At 36.1% G+C, this 26,597-nt stretch overlaps 1 protein-coding gene and 1 non-coding gene across 2 annotated transcripts in view; both read left to right on the top strand.

Moving 5' to 3' along the window:
- The window catches only part of HAUS6 (HAUS augmin like complex subunit 6), a 38,953-nt gene extending 12,356 nt beyond the window's left edge, over nt 1-26,597 (top strand). The window contains exons 6-17 of the mRNA XM_060609691.3: nt 979-1,044; nt 1,578-1,626; nt 4,707-4,877; nt 6,936-7,129; nt 7,746-7,872; nt 8,345-8,447; nt 10,198-10,279; nt 16,794-16,860; nt 17,074-17,259; nt 18,629-18,764; nt 20,162-21,211; nt 22,809-26,597. Coding sequence (XP_060465674.3) covers nt 979-1,044; nt 1,578-1,626; nt 4,707-4,877; nt 6,936-7,129; nt 7,746-7,872; nt 8,345-8,447; nt 10,198-10,279; nt 16,794-16,860; nt 17,074-17,259; nt 18,629-18,764; nt 20,162-21,211; nt 22,809-22,858 — 2,281 coding nt within the window. The 3' untranslated portion in view covers nt 22,859-26,597. The remainder of the gene's footprint in view (nt 1-978; nt 1,045-1,577; nt 1,627-4,706; nt 4,878-6,935; nt 7,130-7,745; nt 7,873-8,344; nt 8,448-10,197; nt 10,280-16,793; nt 16,861-17,073; nt 17,260-18,628; nt 18,765-20,161; nt 21,212-22,808) is intronic.
- LOC132663961 (small Cajal body-specific RNA 8) lies at nt 16,582-16,712 on the top strand. Its single transcript, XR_009603348.1, has one exon.

Raw genomic sequence — 26,597 nt, 5'->3', positions numbered from 1 at the left:
TCTCTGCCCCTCCCTCACTCACGCTCTTTCTCCCTGTGTCTCAAAAATAAATAAACATTAAAAAAAAATTTAAACAAACAAAAAAAAGAATTTAGTATCTTAAGTGTTTTTTCTTTTTATAACATGGATTTACATTTTTAAGCTGTAATTATAGTGCTCATTATATTTTGTATCCTTTTTCTCTTCATATTTCCTTTTGTAAATTTTTCCATATTGCCATAGTATATTGCTCATTTACTTATTTACTAAAATTAAAAAAAATGTTTTTAAAAATTAAAACAATTTTATTTTTTAGTTTTTAAAGTGTATTGCTTTTAATATATAATGGTTTATTGAATATCTGTTAAGTAGATACTCCTTTAAGTAGGTATTCCATAGTTTCTTTAACCATTTCATACTATTTTATATTTAAGTTCATTCTGTCAACAAATTTTTATTTGAGTTACTTCGGTCTGCTGGGTATTGTTTAGCACTGGTCCTACAGCATTAATTAAGACAGGCAAGGTTCCTACTCTCAAGAAATAGAGTATGTTTAATTTTTTATGATTATAAACAACTCTAATAAGGTAACTTTTTAAATGCTGTGTTATTTGTTGTGAAAGCTAGAAAATCCTTTGAAATCACCTTGAAACTACAATGTCGTCTGTCTTAGGTAACATTTAACTTTAAGAAGTTAACATTAACTTCTATGTGATAGAAGCATTAGAGAGCAGGATGGTCTTACCTCCAACATTTTTACTTGAAGTCAGAGTGTCTATGAGCCAAGAAGTCCTGGTCCATCTCAACAGCAGCCTCTATGTTAGATCACTCTATAACTCTTAAAGGACTCTAGAGTCCTTTAGCTGGCTGCTGGGTGTATTTGGAAGATTAGTCTTCAGAAGTCTTGAGCAAAGATAAGAAATGGGGGAAAATATCAAAGTAGGCTATACCAGTTAATTATAATGGAATTATAGTCGTCATTTATATGTTTTCTTACAGATTGTCAGTTAAACAAGTACGAAATTTGAGATCAGAGTGTATGGGACAGGAAAACCAAATAAAAAAGTAAGTGACTTTTAGATTATGGCTGAAAGTTGCCTTAGTTTAGCTCCTGGATTTTACTAGTAAGGAAACTGAGGGTCTCAGAAATATCAGTTAAAATAGTGTTATCAATAGCTACATGATAGGATTAGAACATAATTCGATTCCTAGTCCAGTTCTTCTAATAAATTTATTGCTTTGAGCTAGAATTTTATTTTTGTTTTTATTGTTTATTTTTATTTATATATTTATTTGAGAGAGAGAGAGAACATGCGTGTGCGTACACAGGTAGGGGAGGGGCAGAGAGAGAGAGAGGGAGAAAGAGAATTCCAAGCAGGCTTTACACTGTCAGCGCAGAACCCAACCTCACGAGCTGTGAGGTCATAACCTGAGCTGAAGTCAGATGCTTAACTGACTGAGCCACCTGGTGCCTGATTTTTGTTTTTAATTAGAATGGTTTTTAGTGAGTGGGTTTGTAGATCTGTTTGCTTTTTGAGTGGTAAATTACCATGTGATTTTTAAAGAATGGCTAATGAAATAATTTAATTTTTAACCAGAATGGAACCCTGTGATGACCAAAGTAATATACAAGAGAAAATCCAAAAGGTGAGGCAACTTTTTAAGGGACAGATTTAATCTCTTACTTTTGTCATATGCGATCTTTACTCATTTGGACTCTTTATTTTGTCTTTATCATTTCTTTTTGTAAGACTGTTACTATTTTTTAAAACTCATAAGTGATATATTACAGTGTCAACAGGATGCTTCTAAAAAGCATGAATATAATTGAAAACTAGCTTATAATTTGTAAGACTAAATATATACAAAGGCAGTGTTAAATATTGTTAATTTAAAATCTTTCATGTCAGCAAGAAAAGTTGAGCCTGATTGATTGTAACTTAATCAGTAGTATTAATTTATCTAAATCAAATATGTTATCTGAAGGGAGATGGTAAGTATGGAAGAAAAATGAGAAGTCACATTGAGGCTGGCTTGGCAGTAGGGAGGAATCTGCTAGATAGACATAAATGATATGAGGTTTTCAGAGGTTGGCTTTGATGTGAGATTGGAGTGTTTTCTTAGGCCTTTGTGTGTAGATGAAATCTCTGTCCAGCTCTTTGTTCTGATTTTATGATCATCAGGCTGCTTTGGGTGTTAATTTGGCTTTCCAGGCATTTTGTCACTGGAAAAGGTGAGTGCCCTCCTCAGGAAATAATTATTCATCCATTCAGTGAATTTTTTTTTTTTTTTTTTAATGTTTATTTACTTGAGAGAGGGAGAAAGAGAGAGAGCGAGAGAGAGGGAGAAGGAACATGAGTGGTGGAGGGGCAGAGGGAGAAGGAGAGAGAATCCTAAGCAGGCTCAGTGCCGTCAGTGCAGAGCCCGACATGGGGCTCAATCTCATGAACTGTGAGGATCATGACCTGAGCTGGAATCAGGAATTGGACACTTAGCTGACTGAGCCACCCAGGCGCCCCCCAATTCATTGAATTTTTATTGATTACTGCCATGTGCCAGGCATTCTTCTACATATTATACCTACAGTAGTGAAGGAAAGAGGCAAAGTCACTCTATTGTGGAACTTCCAACTAGTGAATATGAATATTCCTATTACTGAACATTATATCTTTGATTGTAAATTTAATAGGTTGAGGTGAAACATGTTAAAGTTTTCACATTGATCTCTCCTGAGTTTGTTTAATGTTCACTTTGCCCAAGTCCAGTCAGTTTTTAGCCATTGACAAGATAAAAGTAAAAATTTGATAATCAGATCCTGGATCTTTGTTCACCAAAGAAATGTCATCTTGTGAGACCTCTAGACCATGGGAAGACAAACACAAACATGGGTATAATTATTCTGTTTCCCTACCTACCTCCCACTTTTATAAATTCTTTTGAGGCATTATATACAAACAAAAAAGTGCAAAAATCTTAAGTGTATATCTTGAAAAAATTTCACAAAATGATACACCCATGTAACCAGCATATAGTTTAACAGAACATTACCCCAGAAGCCTCAAGCCCCTTTTCATTCACAACCATTTCCTCCCCCCAAAACTAAATACTTTTCTCCCTTCTTAAAGATTTGTTTGCCTTTTTTTGAACTCTATATAAAAGGGAGTATATAGAATATATTTTTTTGTATTTGTCTTTTTTGACTCATGCTGTTTTATCCATGCTGTTGTGTATGTAGGTCATAGTATGTTCATTCCCAATACTATGTAGTATTCTATTTTATGAATATAGCACAACATACTTGTTTTTTTTTACTCTAGGTAAACTTTTGGGTTAATTGCAATTTTTGATTTTTATAAACAGAAATGTTATGAACATTCTTAAAAAAATTTTTTTTGTTGTTTCAATTGAAGTATAGTTGACACATAATGTTAGAGTAGTTTCAGGTGTATAGCATAGTGATTGGACAACTGTGTTATGCTGTGTTCACCATAAGTATAGCTACTGGGACGCCTGGGTGGCTCAATTATTTGAGCGTCTGACTCTTGGTCTTGGCTCAGGTCATGATCCCAGAGTCATGGGATTGAGCTCCACATAGGGCTCTGTGCTAAGTGTGGAACCTGCTTAAGATTCTCTCTGTCTCTTGTTCTCTCTCTCTCCCTCTTCCTCTCTCCCCCTCTCTCCCTATCTTCCTCCCTCTCTCCCTCTGTCCCCTGCTATAGTGTGTGTGTGCGCTTGCTTTCTCTCTGAAATAAACAAGTGTAGCTATCATCTCTAAACATACTTATGTATGAATTTTAATGAACATAGACATGTTAATATATGCCTAAGATTCTTTGCTTTTTATTTATTTATTTTTTTTTTTTTTTTGAGAGAGAGCACACAGGTGCAGGCACACATGAGCAGGGGAGGGACAGAGATAGGGAGAGAAAGAATCCCAAGCAGGCCCCATGCTGTCAGTGCACGGTTCATGAGCTCAGTCCCGTAAACTGTGAGATCATGACCTGAGCCAAAATCATGTGTTGGAGCCTCAACCAACTGAGCCACCTAAGATTCTTAGCTTTTAAAGAAGAGTGGTTTTTTTGGGGTGCCTGGGTGGCTCAGTCTGTTAAGTGTTCGACTTCAGCCCAGGTCATGACCTTGTGGTCTGTAGGTTCGAGCCCCCGAGTCAGGCTTTGTGTGACAGCTTAGAGCGTGGAGCCTGCTTTAAATTCTGTCTCCCCCTCTCTCTGCCCCTCCCCCACTCACACCTCTGTCTCTTTCTCTTAAAAGTAAATAAACATTAAAAAAATAATGAACATGGTTTTTCACATTTTTACCTTTTGAAACTTGAATAACTCTTAAAATTGATGTGTAGTATTTTTTTTTTCCCTCCTGAAAATCTTTATTATTTCTCCCTGAAAAGTTTCTGTTAGATTGGTGGCATATCAAAACACAGGAAATGCTAATTGCATCTTGGTACCATGCGATTTTTTAGATTTTTTTGAAAACCATGGTTGGCTAAAATCTTCTGAGAAATTCTTTAGTTTTAAAGCCCCTTTGGAAGTAGTATCAGTGCTTTTAGATGGTTAATTAATTAATTAATTAATTTTAGTGCTTTTAGATCGTTAATTTTCTCGCCAGAAATCATTCCAGGAATACTTTATTCCTGGGAGTGAGTATATATTTGTGTTTTGCATTACTTTGATGTATGTACAGATTATGTATAGACTTTCTCTCTGTTTTCAAAGGTGCGGTCATTGTGGGCTTCAGTGAATGAAACACTCACGTTTTTGGAAAAAGAAAGAGAAGTTGTTAATGCAGTCCTTAGTCTTGTTAACCAGTATACTTTAGATGGAACTAATGTCACTATCAATATTCCAAGGCTCTTACTTGACAAAATTGAGAAACAAATGGGTCAGGTAAGCATTTGATATAAAAGAAGTTTTTGGAGGAACTCTCTTCATGAAATTATTTTACATATATATATTTTACATATATATATATATTTATACACACACACACTAAAATATATGTATTTAATATATAGTATGTATTACATATAGCAAATACATAATGAATATTGTATATTTTTCTTAAAATTTTTTTGTCTTCAGAATTTATTTTTGTGAATATATTTAGTAAAACTTTCATAAAGGGCTGTTGGTGTGTGTGTATACACACACACACACACACACACACAAGCTTTTATTAATTTGTTCATTTCTTTTATGGTGCTACATCATACAGTGTAGAGAGGAGAAGGAGGTTACTTAGTAGGAAGATGATCTGGTATAGTTCTTTAAAGTTTATTTATTTATTTTTGAGAGAGCACAAGCAGGGAAGGGGCAGAAAGGGAGAGAGGGAGACACAGTATACTAAGCAGGCTGTCAGTCCAGAGCCCGATGCGGGGCTCTATCCCATGAACTGTGAGATCATGACCTGAGCTGAATTTGGGTGCTTAACCGACTGAGCCATCCAGACGCCCTTGGTACTAGTTCTTTATAAATTCTCAAAGGGGAGCATTAATGATCTCCTAATTGCTGAATTTCTTTTTAAAATGTCTTTTGGGGTGCCTGGCTGGCTCAGTCGGTAGAGCATGCAACTCTTGATTTCAGGGTTGTGAGTTTGAGCCCCATGTTGGGTGTAGAGGTTACTTGAAAATAATAAAAACCTTTTTTAAAAAAAGTCTCTATCTTCTGGTTTCTCTTTCATCTTGATGCTAAGTATTGTAAAATTTTGCTTCCTTTAGCTTTTGTGACCTCAGTGCCTTTGTTCTTGTGTTTTTTCATACTGCTGTTCTCAGTTTTCTACCGCTTCCTTTTTCTCTGACTTTCAAATGAAAGTGTTTTCCATTGTTCCATCAATGCCTGCTTTTTCCCACATTATATTCATCTGTTTTTTCTTACTCAATTCTATGTTTTCATCAGTATCCTGTACAATAATATTCCCAAATTGGTATTTCAAGTTTCTTGCCTTCAACCCAAACTCCATGAAATTATTTCCACTTGCTTATGGGACATTTCCATCTGTCTACGTACATTTGTTTTCTTAGTAAACTCACACTCTATTAAGTATCTAATATGTCAAATATTAATGATAACAGGGGATAGAAAGGTAAAATATTGTTGTGACCCTGAAGAGCTTTCACTTTAATAGGTAACATGCCAGGCACTTCAAATTCAGAGTACATAAAAGTCTGCAAATTCAGATTCCTGTATACAGGGAGTAGGTAGATAATATATGCTCTTTGGAGCATATATATTTCTCTTTGGAACATATATATTTTTTTTTGGAAAAATAGTGGTATTTATGTGAAATTTTAAGATTTTTAGTTGATTGGCAGCTAATTCAAATGATTTTAAAATATTGGAGTTGTGCAGGCCAAATAAACATGTCTAAGTTTGGATTCAGCCATTAAGGGACATCAATTTGCAACTTCTGTTAAAACATGAATTTATGAGGGTGCCTGGGTGGCTCAGTCGGTTGAGGGTCCGACTTCAGCTCAGGTCATGATCTCACAGTTTCTGGGTTCGAGCCCCGCATCCAGGTCTGTGCTGACAGTTTGGAGCCTGGAGGCTGCTTTGAATTCTGTGTCTCCCTCTCTGCTTTTCTCTCTCTCTCTCTCAAATAAATAACATCAAAAAATTAAAAAAAATTTTAAAAACAAAACAAAACATGAATTTATGATCCTTCACCAAACCTTTTTCTTCTCAGTCTTCATTTTGCTTTGTTTGTTTGCATTTCTTTTATTCTAGTTTGCAACTTTTTTTGCATAATATAACAATATAGCACTGCATGTTAATTCTTTCACAGTAGTTTTCTTTGGACCAAAATTATTTACTTGGTTTCAGTTTTGGGTAGACATTTGACTTTTTTCATTCTTAAGGTAAGCTTTTTATATAATAAGAAACATAAATATATTTATGTAACAGTTCATAATCTTAAGAACCACTTTTTCCCCCCCTCTGAATCCTTAGTTGCACATAGGAAATGTTTATGAGGCTGGAAAATTGAACCTGTTAACAGTTATTCAGTTATTAAATGAAGTTTTGAAAGTAGTGAAATATGAACGTTATCAGGCTGACCCAGCAAGACTGACAATAGATCTTCAATTCCTTGAAAAAGAGACCAAACTTCAGAGAGAAAGATTATCAGATCTGAAGCGTATGAGGTATCCCAGAAATATCTTTTGTTATGGTACTGGGGGAGGAATAGGGTGGTTTTGATAATTTCTCAGCACAACGTGTGTAGTTGACAACTCTTCAGCTTTGGCAAACGAATGTGAGCATTTTATTAGAACTTAAAAACCTTGTCATTGACTCCTGGGGAGACACATAAAGTAGAAAGGAAAATTAATGTTTTCTTTCTAGAATAAATTATTTGCCCTAAGGGATTATTCTTTATGAAATAATTTCAACTTTTCTCAAGCTTTTCTTTTGTATAATAAAACTAATAAACTAAGCCTTAGAAAAATTTGTTATTTGAGTGGAGGAGCTGGGAGGGACAGAGTAAGAGTAGAGTTTGGACTTGAGTTTAGAACTAGGAAAAAACAATATTTTAAAGGGATAAATGGAATAATTGATGTATGATTGCTTTCTGGTCTTAAAAGGAAAAGTATTTTCAGAACTGAATGTTCACTGTGAGAGTTTATTCAGTTCATACATGCTGTATTGGTTGAACTTCCAGTTATATTTTCTTCCCTTTCTCTACAAACTGTTGTCTTAAATTTTATTCAATACTTGTTTTATATATTCATGTTTTGAAGGAAATTCTTTTTTTAATCATAGGTGTAAAGTAAAAGAAGATCTCACAACTATAAAACATTCTGTTGCTGAACGGCAAGGAGAATGGCATAAAAAGTGGAAAGAATTTCTTGGTCTGTCTCCTTTCAGTCTAGTTAAAGGTTCGACTCCAGTAAGTAATGTTGGCTTGCCTTTTGGAGAGTAGTTTAGTGTAAGGCAGTCTTTTGATTATCATGTTACAAATGATCTAGGAATGCTTTGCGTGGTTGTCATCTTGGCATCTGAGCCTAAAGTTTAAATGTTTTGGTTTCTCTAATTTTCTAAATACATATTCAAGTATTTATCAGGTTGCCTTCTGATTTATAGTTAATATTTTTAGACTCAGAGGATTATATTAAAAAGAAAATGAGATTTTTCTCTTGCTGTTAGGTAGTATTACATTTGAGGCACAGTTGGAGGACAGAGTAGTCCCCTTGTTCTAATATTGTACTCCTTTGTTTAAAAATAGTTATGAGATAATTGCCATGCTTGGTAATTCCATCTTTGCTAGGGGGAAAATCATCCATTCATAGATTAATTTAGCACTGTTACTATGGTAACGAGTAAATGTGTTTATTTCAAAATGACGATTTCTGTGTTTTAAGGCTGTGGATCTTTTACCACCAATGTCTCCCCTTTCATTTGATCCTGCCTCGGAAGAAGCGTATGCTAGGAGTATTCTTTTGCGGTATCCTGCTTCACTTCCAGGTTGGTTATTTGTTTTTGTCTCTCTTAAACCTTCCTCTGATCAGTTATTTTTCACTATGATAGCAGTTTCTTTACATTCTTGTTTTTTTCCCCCCAATTATTTTTTATTGTGGTGAAATGCACATATTATTTCAGTCATTGCAGTGTTCCAAGTCAGTGGCATTTAGTAAATTCACAGAGTTGTGCAACCATCACTTTTTTTTTTTTTTAATTTAATGTTTATTTATTTTTGAGAGAGAGAATGTGAAGGAGGAGCAGAGAGAGAGGGAGACACAGAATCTGAATCAGTCTCCAGGCTCTGAGCTGTCAGCACAGAGCCCGATGCGGGGCTCGAACTCCTGACTGTGAGATCATGACCTGAGCCAAAGTCAGACGCCCAACCGACTGAGCCACCCAGGCATCCCCCCATCACCATTTTTTAGCTCCAGAATATTTTTATTATCTCAAAAGGAAATCCTGTACACATTAAGCAGTGATTCCCCATTTTCCCCTTTCCTGATCCCTGGCAACCGCTAATGTACTTCTTATCGCTATGGATTTGTCTATGCTGGATATTTCATATAAAAGGAGTCCTATAATAGGAGGCTTTTTTTTTTCTTTTCAAATTTTTATTTAAATTCTGGTTAGTTAATATACAGTGCAATATTGGTTTCAGGAGTAGAATTCAGTGATTCATCACTTAAATACAACACCCAGTACTCAATATGAGGCTTTTTGTGTCTGGCTTCTTTCATTTGCAGAATTTTTCACTTTGCACAATGTTTTCAGGGTTTATCCAAGTTGTAGCATGTATTAGTACTTCATTACTTTTTATGAATACATTCTTTTGAATGACTAAACCATATTTTGTTTATTCATACATTCATCCATTGATGGATATTTGGGTTGTTTGGACTATTTCAGTATTATGAGTAATGGTGGTATAAACATTTGTTTACAAGGTTTTGTATAGACACCCACAACTGTTTAACATGAAAGAATAGTATAATTATCCAAATACTACCTGTTTTAATAATCAACATCTGCCATATTGCTATATATATATATATATATATATATATATATATATATATATATTTGTATTTTTGCTAAACCAAGTAAGTTCTAGACATTGTAACACTTCACTGAAAGTGTTTCAGCATGCATTCCCATAAAAATATGAAGACTTTTCCTATGTAACTACTATAGTAATGTCATATCTAAAAAGCTAATAATAATTCTGTTGTATCTCATATTCAGCTTCGTCAACTATTGTGCCACTATCACACCTAAAAAATTCATTTCTCTACAATATCTAGTATCCATTTTATATTCAGTTTCCCCAATTGCCCAGTACTCGTGTGCAAGAAATTATTGAGTTCAGTAAATATTAGAAAGAAAGGAGGAGGAATAAATGCATAAAAAATGTATGAATTATGTAGTTAGGCTAGGGCAGGCAATAGATGTAGGCCATATTTGAGTTCATGCAGGCCAAAGTGATCAAGCCTCGCATTGGGCTCACTCGTGCGATTTCACTGCACTCTCTCTCGAAATAAATAAACATTAAAAAAAAAAAAGCTTATTACTAGATATTCTGTATCTGTCCTATCTGTATACTTTCACAATTGAATGATTTTTTTCCTATTAGCATTCATATTGTGATTTTCTGTTTTTTTTTTTGTTTAGAAGTTTTTCTAGAATTTCAAGAGATCCCTGAATATTAGGATATACAAACATAATTCAAGAGTAATTAATTTTTATGTTCCTTTAGATATACCTAAACAACATAACCAAGAAAATGATTGCAGGAGAGCCAGTGATATACCGGCAACTGTGCATGATCTAACCAACAGGTAGAACAAATTTGATTTTCATATTGATTTTTTCCCCCCTTCATTAATTTAGTTTCATCTTCTTCACCTAATTTCCAAGCTTCTGTACTATGGGATCATCTATAATTTTCTTCTCTTAACTAGAGAATATTTTTCCATGTGGATCCATATTTTCAGGAAAGATTGAAACATTTCTGACACAGAGGCATTTTTATTTTTCCTTCTTTTGTTTATCTAAATTTTGGGATTCATAGGGGATTATCTAATTTTTGAAGAAAAACATGTATGGAAATTATCTAGTGCAAGTTTGGGAATTTTTGCCTTTTTGTGTCTGTGAGCTTCTTTGAAACCACTTGTGACCAATTGACTAAATCCAAATCCAGGAGTTTAAGGGCTTCTGAGATGATCTTGTCTCCTAGTTTTTAGACTGTTCTGCAGCGCCCTCTGGTGATGTGGATGAAACTAATTTAACCTGTCACTGGTCTAACCTTTTTCCACTTCAACCTGAGCAAATAGTTTTTTATGTGTATTATATATTGAGGGTTTTATATGCCATTTGATAAACAGAGTTCCATGCTTTAAAAAAAAAGGAAGGGGCACCTGGGTGGCTCAGTCGGTTGAACATCCAATCTTAATTTCAGCTCAGGTCATGATCCTTAGGGTGGTGGGATTGAGCCCTGTGTTGGGCTCCCTGCTGAGCATGGAACCCGCTTAAGATTCTCTCTCTCCTGGAGAGCCTGGGTAGTTCAGTCGATTGAATGTCCAACTTTGGCTGAAGTCATGATCTCAAGGTTCATGAATCAAGTGCTGTGTTGGGCTCTGTGCTAACAACTCAGAGCCTGGAGCCTGCTTTGGGTTCTGTGTCTCCCTCTATCTCTCTCTGCCCTTCCCCTCTTGTGCTCTGTCTCTCTCAAAAACAAATAAACATTAAAAAAAAAAAAAAGAAAGAAAGAAAAAAGATTCTCTCTCTCCCTTTGTCCCTCTCCCTTGCTTTTTGTCTCTCAAAACAAAAAAAAAAAAAAGGGAAGACTTCTGATTCACTCTAATCCCAAAATTTAACATGTGAAGAAAACTAAACTTTTGTTTATTAGAACATCCTTCAGGAGTATTCTTAATTTTTTTTATTGCCTGTTTTCTTTATTATCTCATTTTGGCTCTTAAAACAGATGCCAAATTATATAAGCAAAAATTTCTAAATGTATGTAGTCTACCTGGGGAATATATTTAATCTTTATTGACACTAAGCATTATTAAGTGGCAATCAAACACAGACATACTCAACTGGTTTGTTATATTAAAGTTTTTTGTTTTCTGACTACCCTTTGATCTAAATAGGGGTCTTTCAGTCCAGTTTCCCCATATAATTGAGGCACAGTTATGGAAACAAATTACTTAGGATAATTCTAAAAGAAAATTCTAAATTTTAAATGAATTGAAGCTCTCTTCATTCTGTATACTCTAAGTAGGTTAATAGTTGAAACACCATAACAAGAGTCAAAACTTATATGTTAATTGAAGTCTTCTTCATTCTGTATACTTTTAATAAGTTAATAAACCGAAACACCGTAACAAGAGTCAGATTATATGTGAAATAGAGCTATTGGCAGTTTGCTTGGCAGTAATTTCCCAATTCACAGAAGGTCAGGATTTCTTGTGGAAGATTTATTTTTTTATTCTTAGATCTGGATATGATGTTGATTCTTGGAGTACCTTAAGAAAAATAGTGCAATCTATTGTGGAGATTTGACATTGAAGAGATAGTGATGTTATTGGGCTTCTCTATTTTACTCCCTAAGCATGCTAGAGGGGAATAGTTGATGCTTCCCAATCTCAATTATGTTTTTGGTTTCTCTTTCCTTGAGAGAGCAAATGAAATATTTGATTAAGGTCACTTGCTGGGACCTTAAGGGGCTAAATAAAGATTGATGGAGTTAGTAGATTGATTCATAGATAGGATTTTATTTATGAACTCCATTGAATTCATTGAACTTCAAGATTCTTTTTTTTTTGGAGAGAGAGCGCACGTGCACTTCATGAGCAGTGGAGGGGCAGAAGGAGAGAGTGGGAATCTTTTTTCTTTTTTAATGTTTTATTTTTATTTTTGAGAGAGAGAGAGCGAGAGAGAGCATGTGTGCACGAGCTGGGGAGAGGCAGAGAGAGAGAGAGAGAGAGAGAGAGACAGACAGAGGATCTGAAGCAGGCTCTATGCTATTAGTGCAGAGGTCAATGTAGGGCTTGAACCCACAAGCTGTGAGATCATGACCTGAGCTGAAGTCAGATGCTTAATTGGCTGAACCACCGAGGTGCTCTGAGAGAGAATCCTAAACATATTCCAGCGGGGCTTGATCCCATGGCCATGAGATCATGACCTGAGCCAAAAGCAAGAGTTGGATACACAACCGATTGAACCACGTATGCATCCCTCAAGATTCTTTCTTGAAGTAGAATTTTGTACTAAGATACACTATCAGAATTCTACAAGAGCCAGACACTTAGCTCCTAAGAATTTAGTTTAGATGGAAATCACTTAGAATAGGAAAAGAGATTGTATTAAATACACTTAAAAAAAAAATGTTTATTTTGAGAGAGAGAGCACGCGAGCAGTGGAATGGCAGAGAGGGAGAGAGAGAGAATCCCCAGTGCAGAGCCTGATGTAGTGCTTGAACCCACGAAACTGTGAGATCATGACCTGAGCCGAGATCAGGAGTTGGATGCTTAACCAGCTGAGCCACCCAGGAACCCCTAAATACACTTTGATTTCCAGATTTATCCTCTTCCATGCTCATCTCTTTAAATTTTATTTATTTTATTTCAATTTTTTTTAGAGAGAGTAAGCGGGGGAGAGGGGCAGAGGGAGAGAGAATCTTAAGCATGCTCCACGCTCAGCATGGAGTCTAACGTGGAGGTTATGACCTGAGCTGAAATCCAGAACTTGATGCTCAACCAGCTGAGCCACCAAGGCTCCCCAAGCTCATCTTTGATACTTAATTTTTTTTTAATGTTTATTTTTGAGAGAGACAGACAGACAGAGCATGAGCAGGGGATAAGCAGAGAGAGAGAGGGAGACACAGAATCTGAAGCAGGCTCCAGGCTCTGAGCTGTCAGCACAGAGCCCGATGCAGGGCTCAAACTCATGAACCCCGAGTTCATGACCTGAGCCGAGGTCAGATGCTTAACTGATTGAGCCACCCAGGTGCTCCTTTAATTTTTTTTAAAAACTGTTATATTTATTTTAGAGAGAGAGTGTGAGTCCGGGAGGGGTAGAGAGAGAGGGAGACACAGAATCTGAAAGAGTTTCTAGGCTCTGAGCTGTCAACACAGAGCCCCATGTGGGGCTTGAACCATGAACTGTGAGATTGTGACCTGACTTGAAGTTGGTCATTTGACTGAGCCACCCAGGTGCCCCTTGGGATACTTAATTGTAATAGAAGGTTTGGGATATTGAAGGGAAGTGTAAGGGGAGGCTTTTGGTGGTGAGGGATAAATGCTTAATAGTATATGAATGATTATTACTGCCTGATAGCAGAACAGAAGAAAGGAGAAGAGTTGAGTCATGTGTAAATAAGCTTATTGCTTAGAATTCTTTACTGTAAAGGTGTTTTGTAATAAAATGTTTCATTAGTAATGTGTAATGTAGGTGGACTGTACTTAAAATAATACCCCCTGTTTTTTTACGATTTTATTTTATTTTTCTAAGTAATATCCACACCCCACATGGGTCTTGAACTCACAACCCTGAGAGCAAGAGCTGCACACTCCACAGACTGAGCCAGCCAGTCACCCCTAATAATACCCTTTTCTTACGTGAAGTTCAGCTGTTGTTTGTAGTGGCATCTTAGGTCAGTATCAAAGTAGTTAATTGGAAATTCATATGTGGATATGAGCAATACAACTATTCCATTAAAAAGTGTGGAAAGAATGTAGTTTTTAGCATAAGTTATTAGCCCCTTCACATGTGGTTGTCACCCACAGGTACCAAAATATCAGTAATGTTCTCCATAAGTCTCATGGTTGTTTTTGATCAGAGTGAGCTGATGGAGGCTTCACTATACTTAAACCCAGAATCCATTGATTGGTGATACCTTCGCTGTAATTGTGGACACTACCTTTCTTTGCAGTGGTTTCTGGAAGGGAGGGTTCCATGATATTTCTAGTGTGGTGATGCACTTTTAGACCTAGACCTTTAACCTCTTCAGTTTCTCCTTTATTGCATTTCAGAGATGGGGCAGTACGATCTTGCCTGAATGCCAACTAAATATCTTTAGTCTTAGAAACCGAATTCTAATTTCCTTTCTCTTTTTATAATTTCTGTTTGTTATTTCTTTAATTGTAGATATATCATAACAACAAAATAAAAATGAGAAATAATTAGCTGAAATTTCTTTTTTAAAAAAATGTTTGTTTTTGAGAGAGAGAGAGAGAGTGAGTGAGGGAGGGGCAGAGAGAGGGAGACAGAGGATCAGAAGCAGGCTCTGTGCTGACAGCAGCGAGCCCAGTGCTGGGCTCTAACTCAAGAACCGCACGATCATGACCTGAGCTGAAGTTGGATGCTTAACCGAGTCACCCAGGCGCTCCAATTAGCTAAAATTTCTAACAAATTACTTGTCAGACTTTCTTCCCAAGTTGTTTTTTGAGCTTTATTTACAAACATACATAAATTTAATTCTAATCAAAATTTTCTAAACACTAATATAAGTATAGTTTTTTAGTATATGTATATATGTTTTCTTTATATTACCATTTTTCACTTACAAAGGCTTTGTAACATTTCATGTATTTTTAAATTTTTTTTTAATGTTTATTTTTGAAAGAGACAGTGCGAGCAGGGGAAGGGCAGAGAGAGAGAGAGAGAGAGAGAGAATCTGGGCTGTCAGCACAGAGCCTGACGTGGGGCTCAAACTCATGGACTGTGAGATCATGACCTGAGCTGAAGTCGGACACTTAACTGACTGAGCCACCCAGGCGCCCCTCATTTATTTTTAGACTTTCAGATTTTCCTTAAATTTTTTTTTACTGTAAAAAGCGTGTTGTTTCTTATTTTCTTTTGGAAGTACTCTTTCCTTAGGATAGAATCCCGCAGTGGGATCAACACCATCTCTCTTTATCTATTACAGGATTTTATGGGCCTCGGTTTTGGCATGGCAGGTGGATGGAGAGTAAGGATTGAACCAGGGCTGCTTTCATGTTGGCTTGGATTGAGATGTTAGTAGGGCTGATTGCATGTTGCCAATTCAGAAATGAGAGAGAAGCTAGAGAATAGGTGTCCATTTTGTTTTTTAATGAGGCTCTGTAAGAATGATCCAAATAAAATTTGGTGGCATAAATCTATAGAGCCTCTTGCTCAGGTGACATTTATTCATTGATTCAGTCAATCCATCAATTAGTTACAAACATGTATTGTACTGCCAAGTACCAGTTTGTGGGAATAACCTTTGGAAAGACATAGTCTTTGTCCTCCAGGAGCTCACAATCTCGTGGTGGCGTCTTAGTGGCATCTTAGATCGCTGGTCCTGCCTCAGAGGGCTTTTTGATCATTTTAATGTTAAAGTTTTAGGAAAATTTAGATAAAATCATCGTAGATGATTAATTTTTCCTTTGACATCTAGATTATATCCTGTTGAGGCAAAATTGAGCCTTAAACAGTTTCAGTGATCTTGAATTATGTTTGGAAGGTAGATAACAATTCTAAGAAGCACATAGTTGAAAAAGTTTGAAAAAGCATATTTGCTGTTACATAAAATGTTTTAAAGCTGTTAATTTTGTACTAGCCGTGAAAAGAAAGCAAAGAACCGACATGCTTGAGGTTGAAAGTGGTCTCTCAGGTCATCTTGCCTTTTGTATTACTTAGAGTAGAAAAGCTTTGACCAGTGAGCATACCCATTATTGACTTTGAAAGTTCTTTCAAGATCAAGTTATAATTGCTTTGAAGGCTTTAAAAACTTAATAACTTGTTTTGTAATTGATGTGTGAGGTTTTATTTTGTCCAAAGGGGCAAGAGAATCTAAGATAGTAAGGAATGCTATATGTAGAATCCAGCAAACAAACCGATTAACCTTATGACTTTACTATAACTAACATACATGCTATAGAGCAAGAGTCAGCATAAGAGGAATTGATTTTGGACACAAAGTATCAAAATCACAAAGTCTCTGGTACAATGAAATTCTGTGATCTGAAGCCTAAAGGTAATGTAATAATGCAGTTCTAGTTAGTTGAATTTGTTTATACCGTGTACTCAAGTTTTTGAGTGTTCATCAAGTCATTCAACCTTGTAAAAAATGTTGATTTAAAATACGTAGTGGTTAAGGAAGATGTTCCCCATTTGGGAGGCTGATACACAAATGGGGCTGAAGTACTGCTCTGATTGTCACTGTACCTCCCTAGAATAAACTGCCTTTTGATGACCGGGACGAATTGAGGGAAATCGTAACGGACAGATACGGGGCAGACAATTTCTGTAGATTATTCAGATATAGCAAGTGAATGGAATTCTTTCCTGTGTATAACTTGGATTTGATATCCTTTTTTCCTTTAGACCTGCTTCTTTCCTGTTGCAGCCAGTTTCATCACCGGGTAGAAACAGTGTTAGATTGCTTGAAAAGGTATATTTTAAAACAATTTTTAAGTAATTTTGGCTGTACTAACTTACGATAAAATATTATTTTTGTTGATATCCCAATTTGTATTTACGCATTTCCTTTTGCCTCTAAGTGGGAGTATTGAAATTTTTTAATTGTGCCACTGACCATGATAACTCAAGAACCTCTAATGAAGATCAGCCATAATTATTATTATTCCATGTCTGTTTTCTTCAGGACATGAAGATAAGAACTCCTAGAGAAGGAAATGAAACACCTTCTAAGGAAACACCAAAATTTGAAATGGAAGGCTCTTCATCATCAAATACTGCAAGAAATACAGAGAATACTGCATTTGCAGGGTCTCTGCCAGCTAAAAATAGTGATCCGTTCCAAAAAGAGCAGGATCATATGGTAGAAGAGGTTAGAAAAAGATTGTAATAAGTGTACTGAAATATCTATTATTTTCTCATTGGCGTTGAGATTGTAAAAGAAGTTATAATTATTGATTAACTGGGGTTAATTTGGGAAAGGAGGGCACAGATAATGAAAATCATGTTTAAAGCAAATTGGTCCTCCCAAAAAGTAGACGTAGATATAAACTTAGTAGGATTATATCCGTGGTTGAGAACCCATGTCCCAGTCTATAAATATCTCTAAAAGTAGAAAAATAATACATGTGTGATGTTTTTGGAATCAATCATTACGTAAATTGTTAGATAAATACACCCAATGATTATGTTCTATTAAGATAATCTAAATGTCTGTTGCTTAGCCAAGCTTCCTCTTTTTTTTAATATTAGAACAAAGACTATGCAGTATCATTATTATCTCTAAGCATAGTTTTTGTCTTTCTACTTTCTAGATATTTAAAAAGTAATTAAATGCATCAAGATTGAGATAAAGGATGGAACTCCAATACCTGAATCAATATGCACCAAACCAAATTTTTCTCACAGTCTCCAGAAATATAAAGTAGCTGATTATTTTCTGGCTGCTTAATCAAATTCAAACAGTGCTTAGCGATGTTGTGGGAAACGTAATAAAAATAACATTAGAGAATGACTTGAGCATTTGCATAAACTTTCTGCAGTAAATAGTACAGTATTACTACTGAGCATTGCCAGTGAAAAGTCTGTTGTCAGGAAAAACCGACATCATGAGCAATGATGCATTTGATCACTTTTGAAATATATACAAAGTAGAAGGACGAAAACTATGCTTAGTAGTAAATCCCCTAGAGTTCTGTTTTCATACTGTATACTTTCTTTTCTCTATTTCAGAATGTATTTCTATGTCTTGTTTACTAGTTTATGTCTGGTAATGAGGTTTCTGGCAAAGAAGTATCTTGTCCGGGAGTATTTTATTTGTTAGTAGAAGTGTTATTGTGCAAACGGATTATAAATAAGAAAAATCTGCTTGCTTTAAACCTAGTAATTTTGGCAAATACAGAATTGTCAAGTTCAAAGATGTGGCAGATAGTAGCTTAGGTCACTGTGTAGTTAGAATTACCTCTAAGTCTTCTCAGGTATAAAGATTTTTACTTTTTCTTTCCTTTATATGGGATATCCAGTTAAGGAGGGAGGAAACAGTTTTGTATTTGGTTTCACCTTATAGGGTCGTGCCTAGCAGACTATATAGAGGATTTGGGAGCTACGTTTTTGAGTGGCTTTTCATGCCAACTGCTCTTGGAGGGGTTGCTAACCATCAGGTGCTGATTTGTTCTCATCAGGGCTTTTGTTGCATTCTACCAGTGACTGTGGTAATTTTTGCTTTACCTTTTCTGTTTTAGGTTGCGAGGGCAGTTTTATCTGACTCACCACAGCCCTCTAAAGGAAAAGAACTAAAATTACAGGAACTAATTGATACTCTAGTTTCTAATCCATTCTTAACAAGGAACCAAATTCCCCGAACGCCAGAAAATTTGAGTAAGTTATAATGATTTCTGTCACTTATTTTCTTTCTCAGACATTACTGTTAGAACCAGATCTAACATATCATCTAGAAACTCACTTTAAATTTATTTTCTAGGGGGTAGGGAGAAACAAATAAAATTTTTCTGTATCTTTCAGTTTAGTGGCAATGGCTCTTAATTTGTTTTGATGTAAGGGACTTTTATTGAAGTATTAAGTGTGGGTGTTCTCACTGATACGGCAATTTGTAAGCAGTATTATGATGCCCTGATACTCTACAGTTTTGCTTTTGTTGTTTTACTTAGCTCTTTCCTGGAAAATACTTCAGTTGAGCATTTTTAAAACACCCTCTGCCTCCACATCTGACCTGCGATCAACATTTATAGAGTATATAGGCTAAGTCCTTCCAGTCAGCAGCATCAGCCAAAAATTGTGTGTATAGAAATCTTTTCTACCCCTTCCAAGCTAGCTAGACTGCCCAGTACTTTTTTCTTATAACCTATAATCTGTGTTGGCAAATTTCTGATATTGTTGTCCATATGAAGGCACATCATCCTAGTTGAATTAAATAAAATTTCCATTTTGCTGCTAGAAATAACATATTCAAAGTTAACTTGATTCAGTTCAGGTTGAACCTGGCCACAGCCTAGATCAGTGGTCAGCAAACTACAGCCTGTGAACCAAATCTAGCTTGCCCTGTGTGTTTTTGTAAATAAAGTTACATTGAACACAGCCTTGCGGATTTGTCACCATATTGTTTATGGTTACTTTCATGTTATAGTGGCAGAGTTGAGTAGTTGCCACAGACCGATGGCCTGCAAAGGCTAAAATATTACTATCTGCCCTTTTCATTTTTTTTTTCTCTATCTGCCCTTTTCAGAAAAAATTTGCTGAACCCTGGCCTAGATGGACAAGAAAATATCTTTTTATTTTTATTTATTTACAGTTTGTTTATTTTGAGAGAGAGCGTGCACATGTGTGAGAGGGAGAGGGGCAGAGAGAAAGAGGGAGAGAGAATCCCAAGCAGGCTCCCCTCTGTCAGTGCAGAGCCCAACCTCCCGAGCTGTGAGATCATGACCTGGGCCGAGATGAGGAGTTGGACACTTAACTGACTGAGCCACCCAGGCATCCCAGAAAATCTTTTTAATGTATATAATTTCTATGTGCTGTGTGCAAATATATGCACATTTCAGGGACAGTTTTTGTTATTTATGTGTGATCAGTTGGATAAGGAATTCTTTGATGTTGTTGTTCTTTGGTTTGTTGTGGAGTCTTGTCATCCAGTGGGCATATCTGTGGAACATATAGTGTAGTCAGTAGGTTTATATTGACCACTAGAAATGAAATTTTTAATTGCATGCTCTATTTGGGAATATTAGTAAATTGCGTTCTTTCCCCTTTTATTTAATTAGTAAGCGAAATTAGGAGCTCATGGAGAAAAGCTGTGGAAATGGAAGGTAACAGAAGTACAGAACTAATACAGATGGATACCGAAGATAGAGAAATATCACCAGAATCCTTACCTGTGTTGCATAATCAAAGAGAATTTAGCAGGACCAGTTTTCTCTCAGCAACCTCTGTATCCGATTCTAGCCATTTCCATTTGCCTGAAGAGAAAGTTGTTTCCGATTGCCTCAAGTGTGTGCCTCAGAAACATGCGGGGACCAGTCACATTGGTGGACTGTCAACACAGCATCAGTCAGATGTGTTAAACAAGAAAATAATGTACAAGCAAGGTTTGGAGTGTGCAGCGTTACAGAACAAGCTTTTAGAAACTAGCCAAACAGAGACATTCTCCCCTGCTGTAGGTAATAGGAGAGTTGTGATGGGCAGCAGTGAAGAGGAACATGTTAAAATAGCAGACCACTCAAAAGCTTCTTACAAAGAACCTTTCGTGCATAAAAGTCTGTTATGGGACTCTTTTCAAGTATCAAGTGGAATTAGTTCCACAAGTTTAAAGGATGTTGATTTTGGCATATTACATGAAACTCTTCCAGAAGAAGTTGGTCACTTAAGTCTTAATAGCTCCAGTAGTACAGAGGCCAATTTTAAACTGGAACCAGATAGTCCTGTGCACAGTGGCATTTTTCCCGAGGATGTTGTGGGAGAAAGACCGACTACTCCAGAATCAGACTTTAATTTACAGACTATTTGCCGTAGATATGAAGCTCTGAAAAAATCTCTGTCCAAGAAAAGAGAAGAAACTGACTTTTCCAATCCTGAAACACTTGAAAGACACAAACCAGAATTGAGCCCTACTCCCAGAAACCTGCAAACAGATGATATGCTTGACTTTTTGAACAGTCATGATTTGCACACTGACTATACAAAACCATCTTTACGCATGTCCCTTGGTGAAAGAAAACAGTCTCTTTCACCACTAATTAAGTTTTCTCCAGTGGAACAAAGATTGAGAACCACAGTACCATGTAGTTTTGGAGAACTTCTACCTAACTTAAAAGGTAAGATTTAACTAGACCTGTGCATATTGACTTCTTGACGTTTTCTCTCAACTTCTAACAGTAGTATGCAGTGAATGCTACAGGACCTTTATTGTGAATGTGACAAAATATGCTCTCTGTTCCTTCGACTTGGATGAGAGGAGGGAACGTATCACTTCTGTTCTGTCTTTCTCAATCTCAAGTGATGTGTGTATAGTTTACAGTAAGTGTGGGACAGGGGTGGAAAATGAAACCAAACCAGTTGCTTTTATAATACAAAGAAATCTTGTCAAAATCTTGGCTGGTGGAGGATGGTTCTAAAAATGTTGAGTAATGGGGGCACCTGGCTGGCTCAGCTGGAAGAGCATGTGATTCTTGATCTTGGGGTTGTGAGTTCAAGCCCCATGTTGGATGTAGAGATTACTTAAATAAATAAAAATTTAAAATGTTGAGTAACACTATGTTAAATATCATTCTTGTAATAATAAGATATCAGTGATTGCTTTGAAATAAATTTGAGGGTGACGGGTGACAAAATAGGATAGGTTAGTGTATTAATTTCCTGGGGCTGCCATACAAAGTACCACAAACTAGGTAGCTTCAAACAACAGAAATTTATTATCTCTGGAGACAGTAAGTTCTGGAAGCTAGAATCCAGAATCAAGGGGTTGGCAGGGCCACAGTCCCTCTACAGCCATTAGAGGAAGATCCTTCTTGCCTCTCCCAGCTTTTGGTAGCCCCAAGGGTCCCTTGGCTTATGGTAGCACAGCTCTAATCTCTGTCTCCATCTTCACATGGCTTTCTCCTCTTGTGTGTCTCTTTGCCTTCTTCATAAGGACACAAGTCATAGAGATGAATGGCCCACTCTACTCCAGAATGACCTCTTCCTAACTAATTATATCTTTATTGACCCTCTTTCCAAATAAGACCATGTTCTGAGGTATTGGGGTTAGAACTTCATATTTTGGGGGGACACAGTTCAACCCATAACAGCATTAATAATAATTGAAGCTGGACTAATCATAATTCTCTTGACTTTTGTATATTTGAAAATTGTCATCATTGGGGTGCCTGGGTGGCTTAGTTGGTTAAATGTCCGACTCTTGATCTCAGCTCAGATCATGATCTCATGCTTTTTTGTTTGAGCCCTGCGCCGGGCTCTGCGCTGACAGTGCAGAGCCTGCTTGGATATTCTCTCTCTCCCTGTCTCTCTGCCCCTCTCCTTCCTGAGTGCTCTCTTGCTCTCTCTTTCTCATAATAAATAAACTTAAAAAAAAAAATTGTCATCATAAAGATTTAAAAAGAAAAACAACCCTAATCTTAAAGCATGTTAGAGCAAATGTAGATCTGGTGATATAGAGTCATTATACATCACTGTGTTTGCCAATGATAATTAAACACTCATATATTGAAAAGTATTCTTAGAGGGATATATTGATACTCTGTGAGGAAAGGTATCGCAGTGAGAATGTTAATTTCCATCATAGGTAAGTATTGCATGTGAACTTTTTATTTAAGAAGACTGAAATTTGCCATTACTTAGAATCTGTCCTATTTAATTTTTTCTTTGTAATGAATGTTTACTTACCATTTTCTGTTTTTAAAATCAATTTTGCAGAAGAAGTCTTGAATAAGAGCCTTGATGAAACAAATCTCCATCAGACTTGAAAAGATGAAAGCAGAAGCCCAGTTAATTCAACTATGACGTACTTACATTTCAAGCAGTGTCACAGGATCAAAACTGGTTTATAATTTAAATACACGTTGGAAGTGTAACTCTTCTTTCAAGGCCTGAAAATCCTAAATAATGCCTTTTAGCAAACATTAGTTTTTAGGTAAAGAGATGTTTGGATTTTCTCTTTGTATGGATATGGGGTTTAAATGTGAAGTATTTGTGAAGGGAAGCAGACCTCAAGTTATATGAAACCATTTTGATTCCTTGAATAATTTGTAAGCGTTAAGTAAATAGCAAATAGTAGTTTAATTTATTATGCTATAATTTCAGTTGATTAACATAAACATGAGTGGTTTTTGATATACTTGTATTAAGTGGTTAACATAATAGCCATTGAATATACTGACCTTTCATTTTAGGGAAATAGAGAGCTTTTATTGTTTCTTTATGGAACATTATAGTACTAACCAAAAAAAGTGAGAAAAGTAGTGCCTTGGGATGTGTAGTCAAGGTGAGGAAAATTTAAGTTTGGAAAAGCTCTAAGCAGGCTTAGTGATTATTTAAGTGGGTTGGTCCTGGAAAATGTTTGATGGAATAAAATGTATGTGATGATAAGTGAAGACTGGGGCAGAATGATTTAGATAAATGGAAAATGATGGAAGACGACTAGACACTTTTAAGGAACACTGTCACACTATAAATCCATTCAATGGGTTTGCAGCAGATTTATATTTAGTCTAATTTAGACTTTGAGAATTTAACCCCTAGTTTTATATTTTAACAAAAGATGTAAATTAAAAAAATTATTAGTCTCTGTTTATTGTTGGTTTATTTGTGGGGGGCATGGTTTTTAGGGAAAGGAGCTAATTTTGATTGTGTTACTTCTCAAAAACCATCATTTTCCCACTGCCTATGAATAACCTCAAAATAACTTGAGAAAACTGAATTTGGGGTGCTTGCTTAGTTACACAGTTAAGTTGGTGGTGAAGCTAGGATTTGACCCTATTTTCTTTCCTTAATATACTACAAGACCTTCTGGAAATAACTAAAAGGCCAGGATAAACAATATGGCAACAGGGGTTGGCCTGTTGATCTTCTGGACTGAGTGGGGAATCAGATGTGTGGCCACTGGTTCAGTAACCTCCCTCAACTCTGTCATGCCCTCCGGCTGGGAAAATGGCTTATCTCTACCATCCAAGTGTATGTATGCCATTGGCCTCTGTGAACCAGGAGGAATGAGCACGCACTGGAAAGGTGATAGCACTTACGGTACCCTGTCTAGCCCCAACTCTTAAGCATTAAAACCTTGTTCATTTGTCAAGAAACTGTAGAGGAGAGGAGATTAAATTGAAGGGGGGAGTTCTGGAAGTAGATGGGCTTAATTGTTCATCTTTCTTCACTCACTTTGGCCTTTTCTGAGTTGTTTGATCCCAGTTTGAAGGCCAGTCTTTTTGTGAGAAAAGACAGAAGAAAAGCATATATAACTGCCTTATTTGCTGTGGAAAAGAAAGAGGAAGGACAGCTTCTAAGGTGCTATATTCTTTTATTAATACAACAATCAGTGACTGTAGGTCTGCTGGGAAACTCTTCTATAGTGTGCCCTAAGAAAATGCACTAACCTGTAAATCCAAAATTAACATGGTAGGTTGGAGGTAGGCCTATCATATTAGCATCTACAAGGTGCCAGGGCCATTCCTAGACATAATACATATTGTTTCATTTAATTGTCATAACTCTTAACTGTAAGATAGAGATTATTATACCTATTTTACAAAGATACTGAAGGTAGGGAGCTTAAATGACTTGTCTAAGATGGACTCAAGGAATCATCTGAGAACCTAAAAACTGGAGGGTCTGTAGGTCTTAAATGGGGATTAAGAATCTACATTTTGAATATGCTTCCCTGGTAATTCTTAGGCTCAATAAAAAGATTGAGAACCACTGCTAGGGGGTAGAGTCACATTTAGCCTTGGGGTACTTTAAAAAAGCAGGTATGTTATTACATATGTACTGCTTTAGAGGTTAACTAATAAGGAAACTCAAATTCACCATTAAGGGTCAGAGGTCCTTAATTACTGAGAATCAAAAGAACAAAATATCTCTGGAACAGTATGGGTTTACAAAAACCACATTAAGTCAGACCTGTGATAGGTTGGGAGTTTTGGCATTCTTTTCTGTCCTTTCTTTATATGCCAGTAGTATAAAAAATATCTCAGATCTATCTTTTCTGCTAAACCATTGTGGTTATGACTTCAGCTTCTTTATCCAGTATTGCCTGCATAGCTACCTTTTGACCTTAAGGGACTGTTTTGATCACTTAGTTTAAAATTTCATTCATGGTTTATTGTCAATTCCAGGATAGAGTTCAATTTTACAGGCATATAAGGTTCTCTATGTAGGTTCCTCTACTCCCCCTTCCACTACCGTTTCCTATTTTTTTACTTCTGAAATGAGTTGGTGAGCATGGGCCTTTAGAAATCTTAATTCACAATTACAGCTGTCTTTTAGGGCTCAGAACAAATCTTACTTTCACCTTTAAGTCTAATCTATCCCTTCCATATTCATGGGCTTACCCCTTCTCTGCAGTCTATGGTTTATCTTTTATTCATTTAGTATTTTTCACAATGCTTTTATCATATTTTATGGTTGTATGTGATCTTCTCAGTCATAACAGATTATATACATATAGACATATATACCTATGTAGATGTAGGAGTTGTGTGTCCACACATACATATCCTCAAGGGCCATGGATCATCTTTCGCAAATACTGAAGTATTGGAATTGTTTTCTTTGCCTATGTAAATTAAATTAAAATGGTAAAGAATTTATTGCTGTAAATGTACCTTTTCTCATTACATTCATAGGTTATACAGAACGTACCTTGTTTTATTTGCTATTAATTTATAAGATAAAGGTGTGTAAATTGACTTCTATGTCAACTTGAAACTTTAGTAATGAATGACAAAACGTCTTAATATTTTGTCCTAGTTGTTTTAAATGTTTAAAGAGGACAAGCATGTAATGTTTAACATGAAAAATGTTATCAGTCAAATGGAATAAGTATTTGAGACTAAAAAAGACATTTTGGGGGAATTTAATGAAAAAAAATACAAGTATTTTGAAATGATCCCTTACCATCATCTATTAAGTCAGTTTTATCTAAAGGAAAAAAAAAACCACAGGAATTCTTGAGACTTTTATAAAGGAAACCTTTTTTTTTTTTCCCTACTCTTAGTATACTAAACTAAATAAATATTTAAGGACATTTTCTTTAATGTAAAAGTACTTGCAAAGGTAAAATTCTCTTTCACATTATGTTGCAGATAAATAGTTCCTCTTTCTCCTTATGCACCGTGAAAGTCAAGTCCACATGCTAAATTTAAAATATTTGTGAGTCCTCTATGGGACTATTTGTAACTATGTTCTACTTACTATAGTCTTGAATAAACACTCAATATTATACCACCTGGCTCTGGAATTTCCTATATAATATCAAAGAACCATGCCCCGCAAATCCTAAGATGATCACATATAAAGGTATATCAGAAGGGTGCCTGGGTGGCTCAGTTGGTTAAGGGTCTGACTTCAGCTCAGGTCATGATTTTATGGTTCTGGAGTTTGAGCCCGCTTTGGGCTCTGTGCTGACAGCTCAGAGCCTGGATCCTCTTTCAGATTGTGTCTCCCTCTCTCTCTCTGCACCTCCCCCCTCTTGCATTGTGTCTCTCTCTC

Source organism: Panthera onca, chromosome D4 (genome assembly GCF_046562875.1).
Source record: "Panthera onca isolate mPanOnc1 chromosome D4, mPanOnc1 haplotype 2, whole genome shotgun sequence".
In the NCBI taxonomy this organism is placed as follows: Eukaryota; Metazoa; Chordata; class Mammalia; order Carnivora; family Felidae; genus Panthera; species Panthera onca.
The sequence above is the reverse complement of the archived record's forward strand: the minus strand, read 5'-3'. Positions and strand labels throughout refer to the sequence as shown.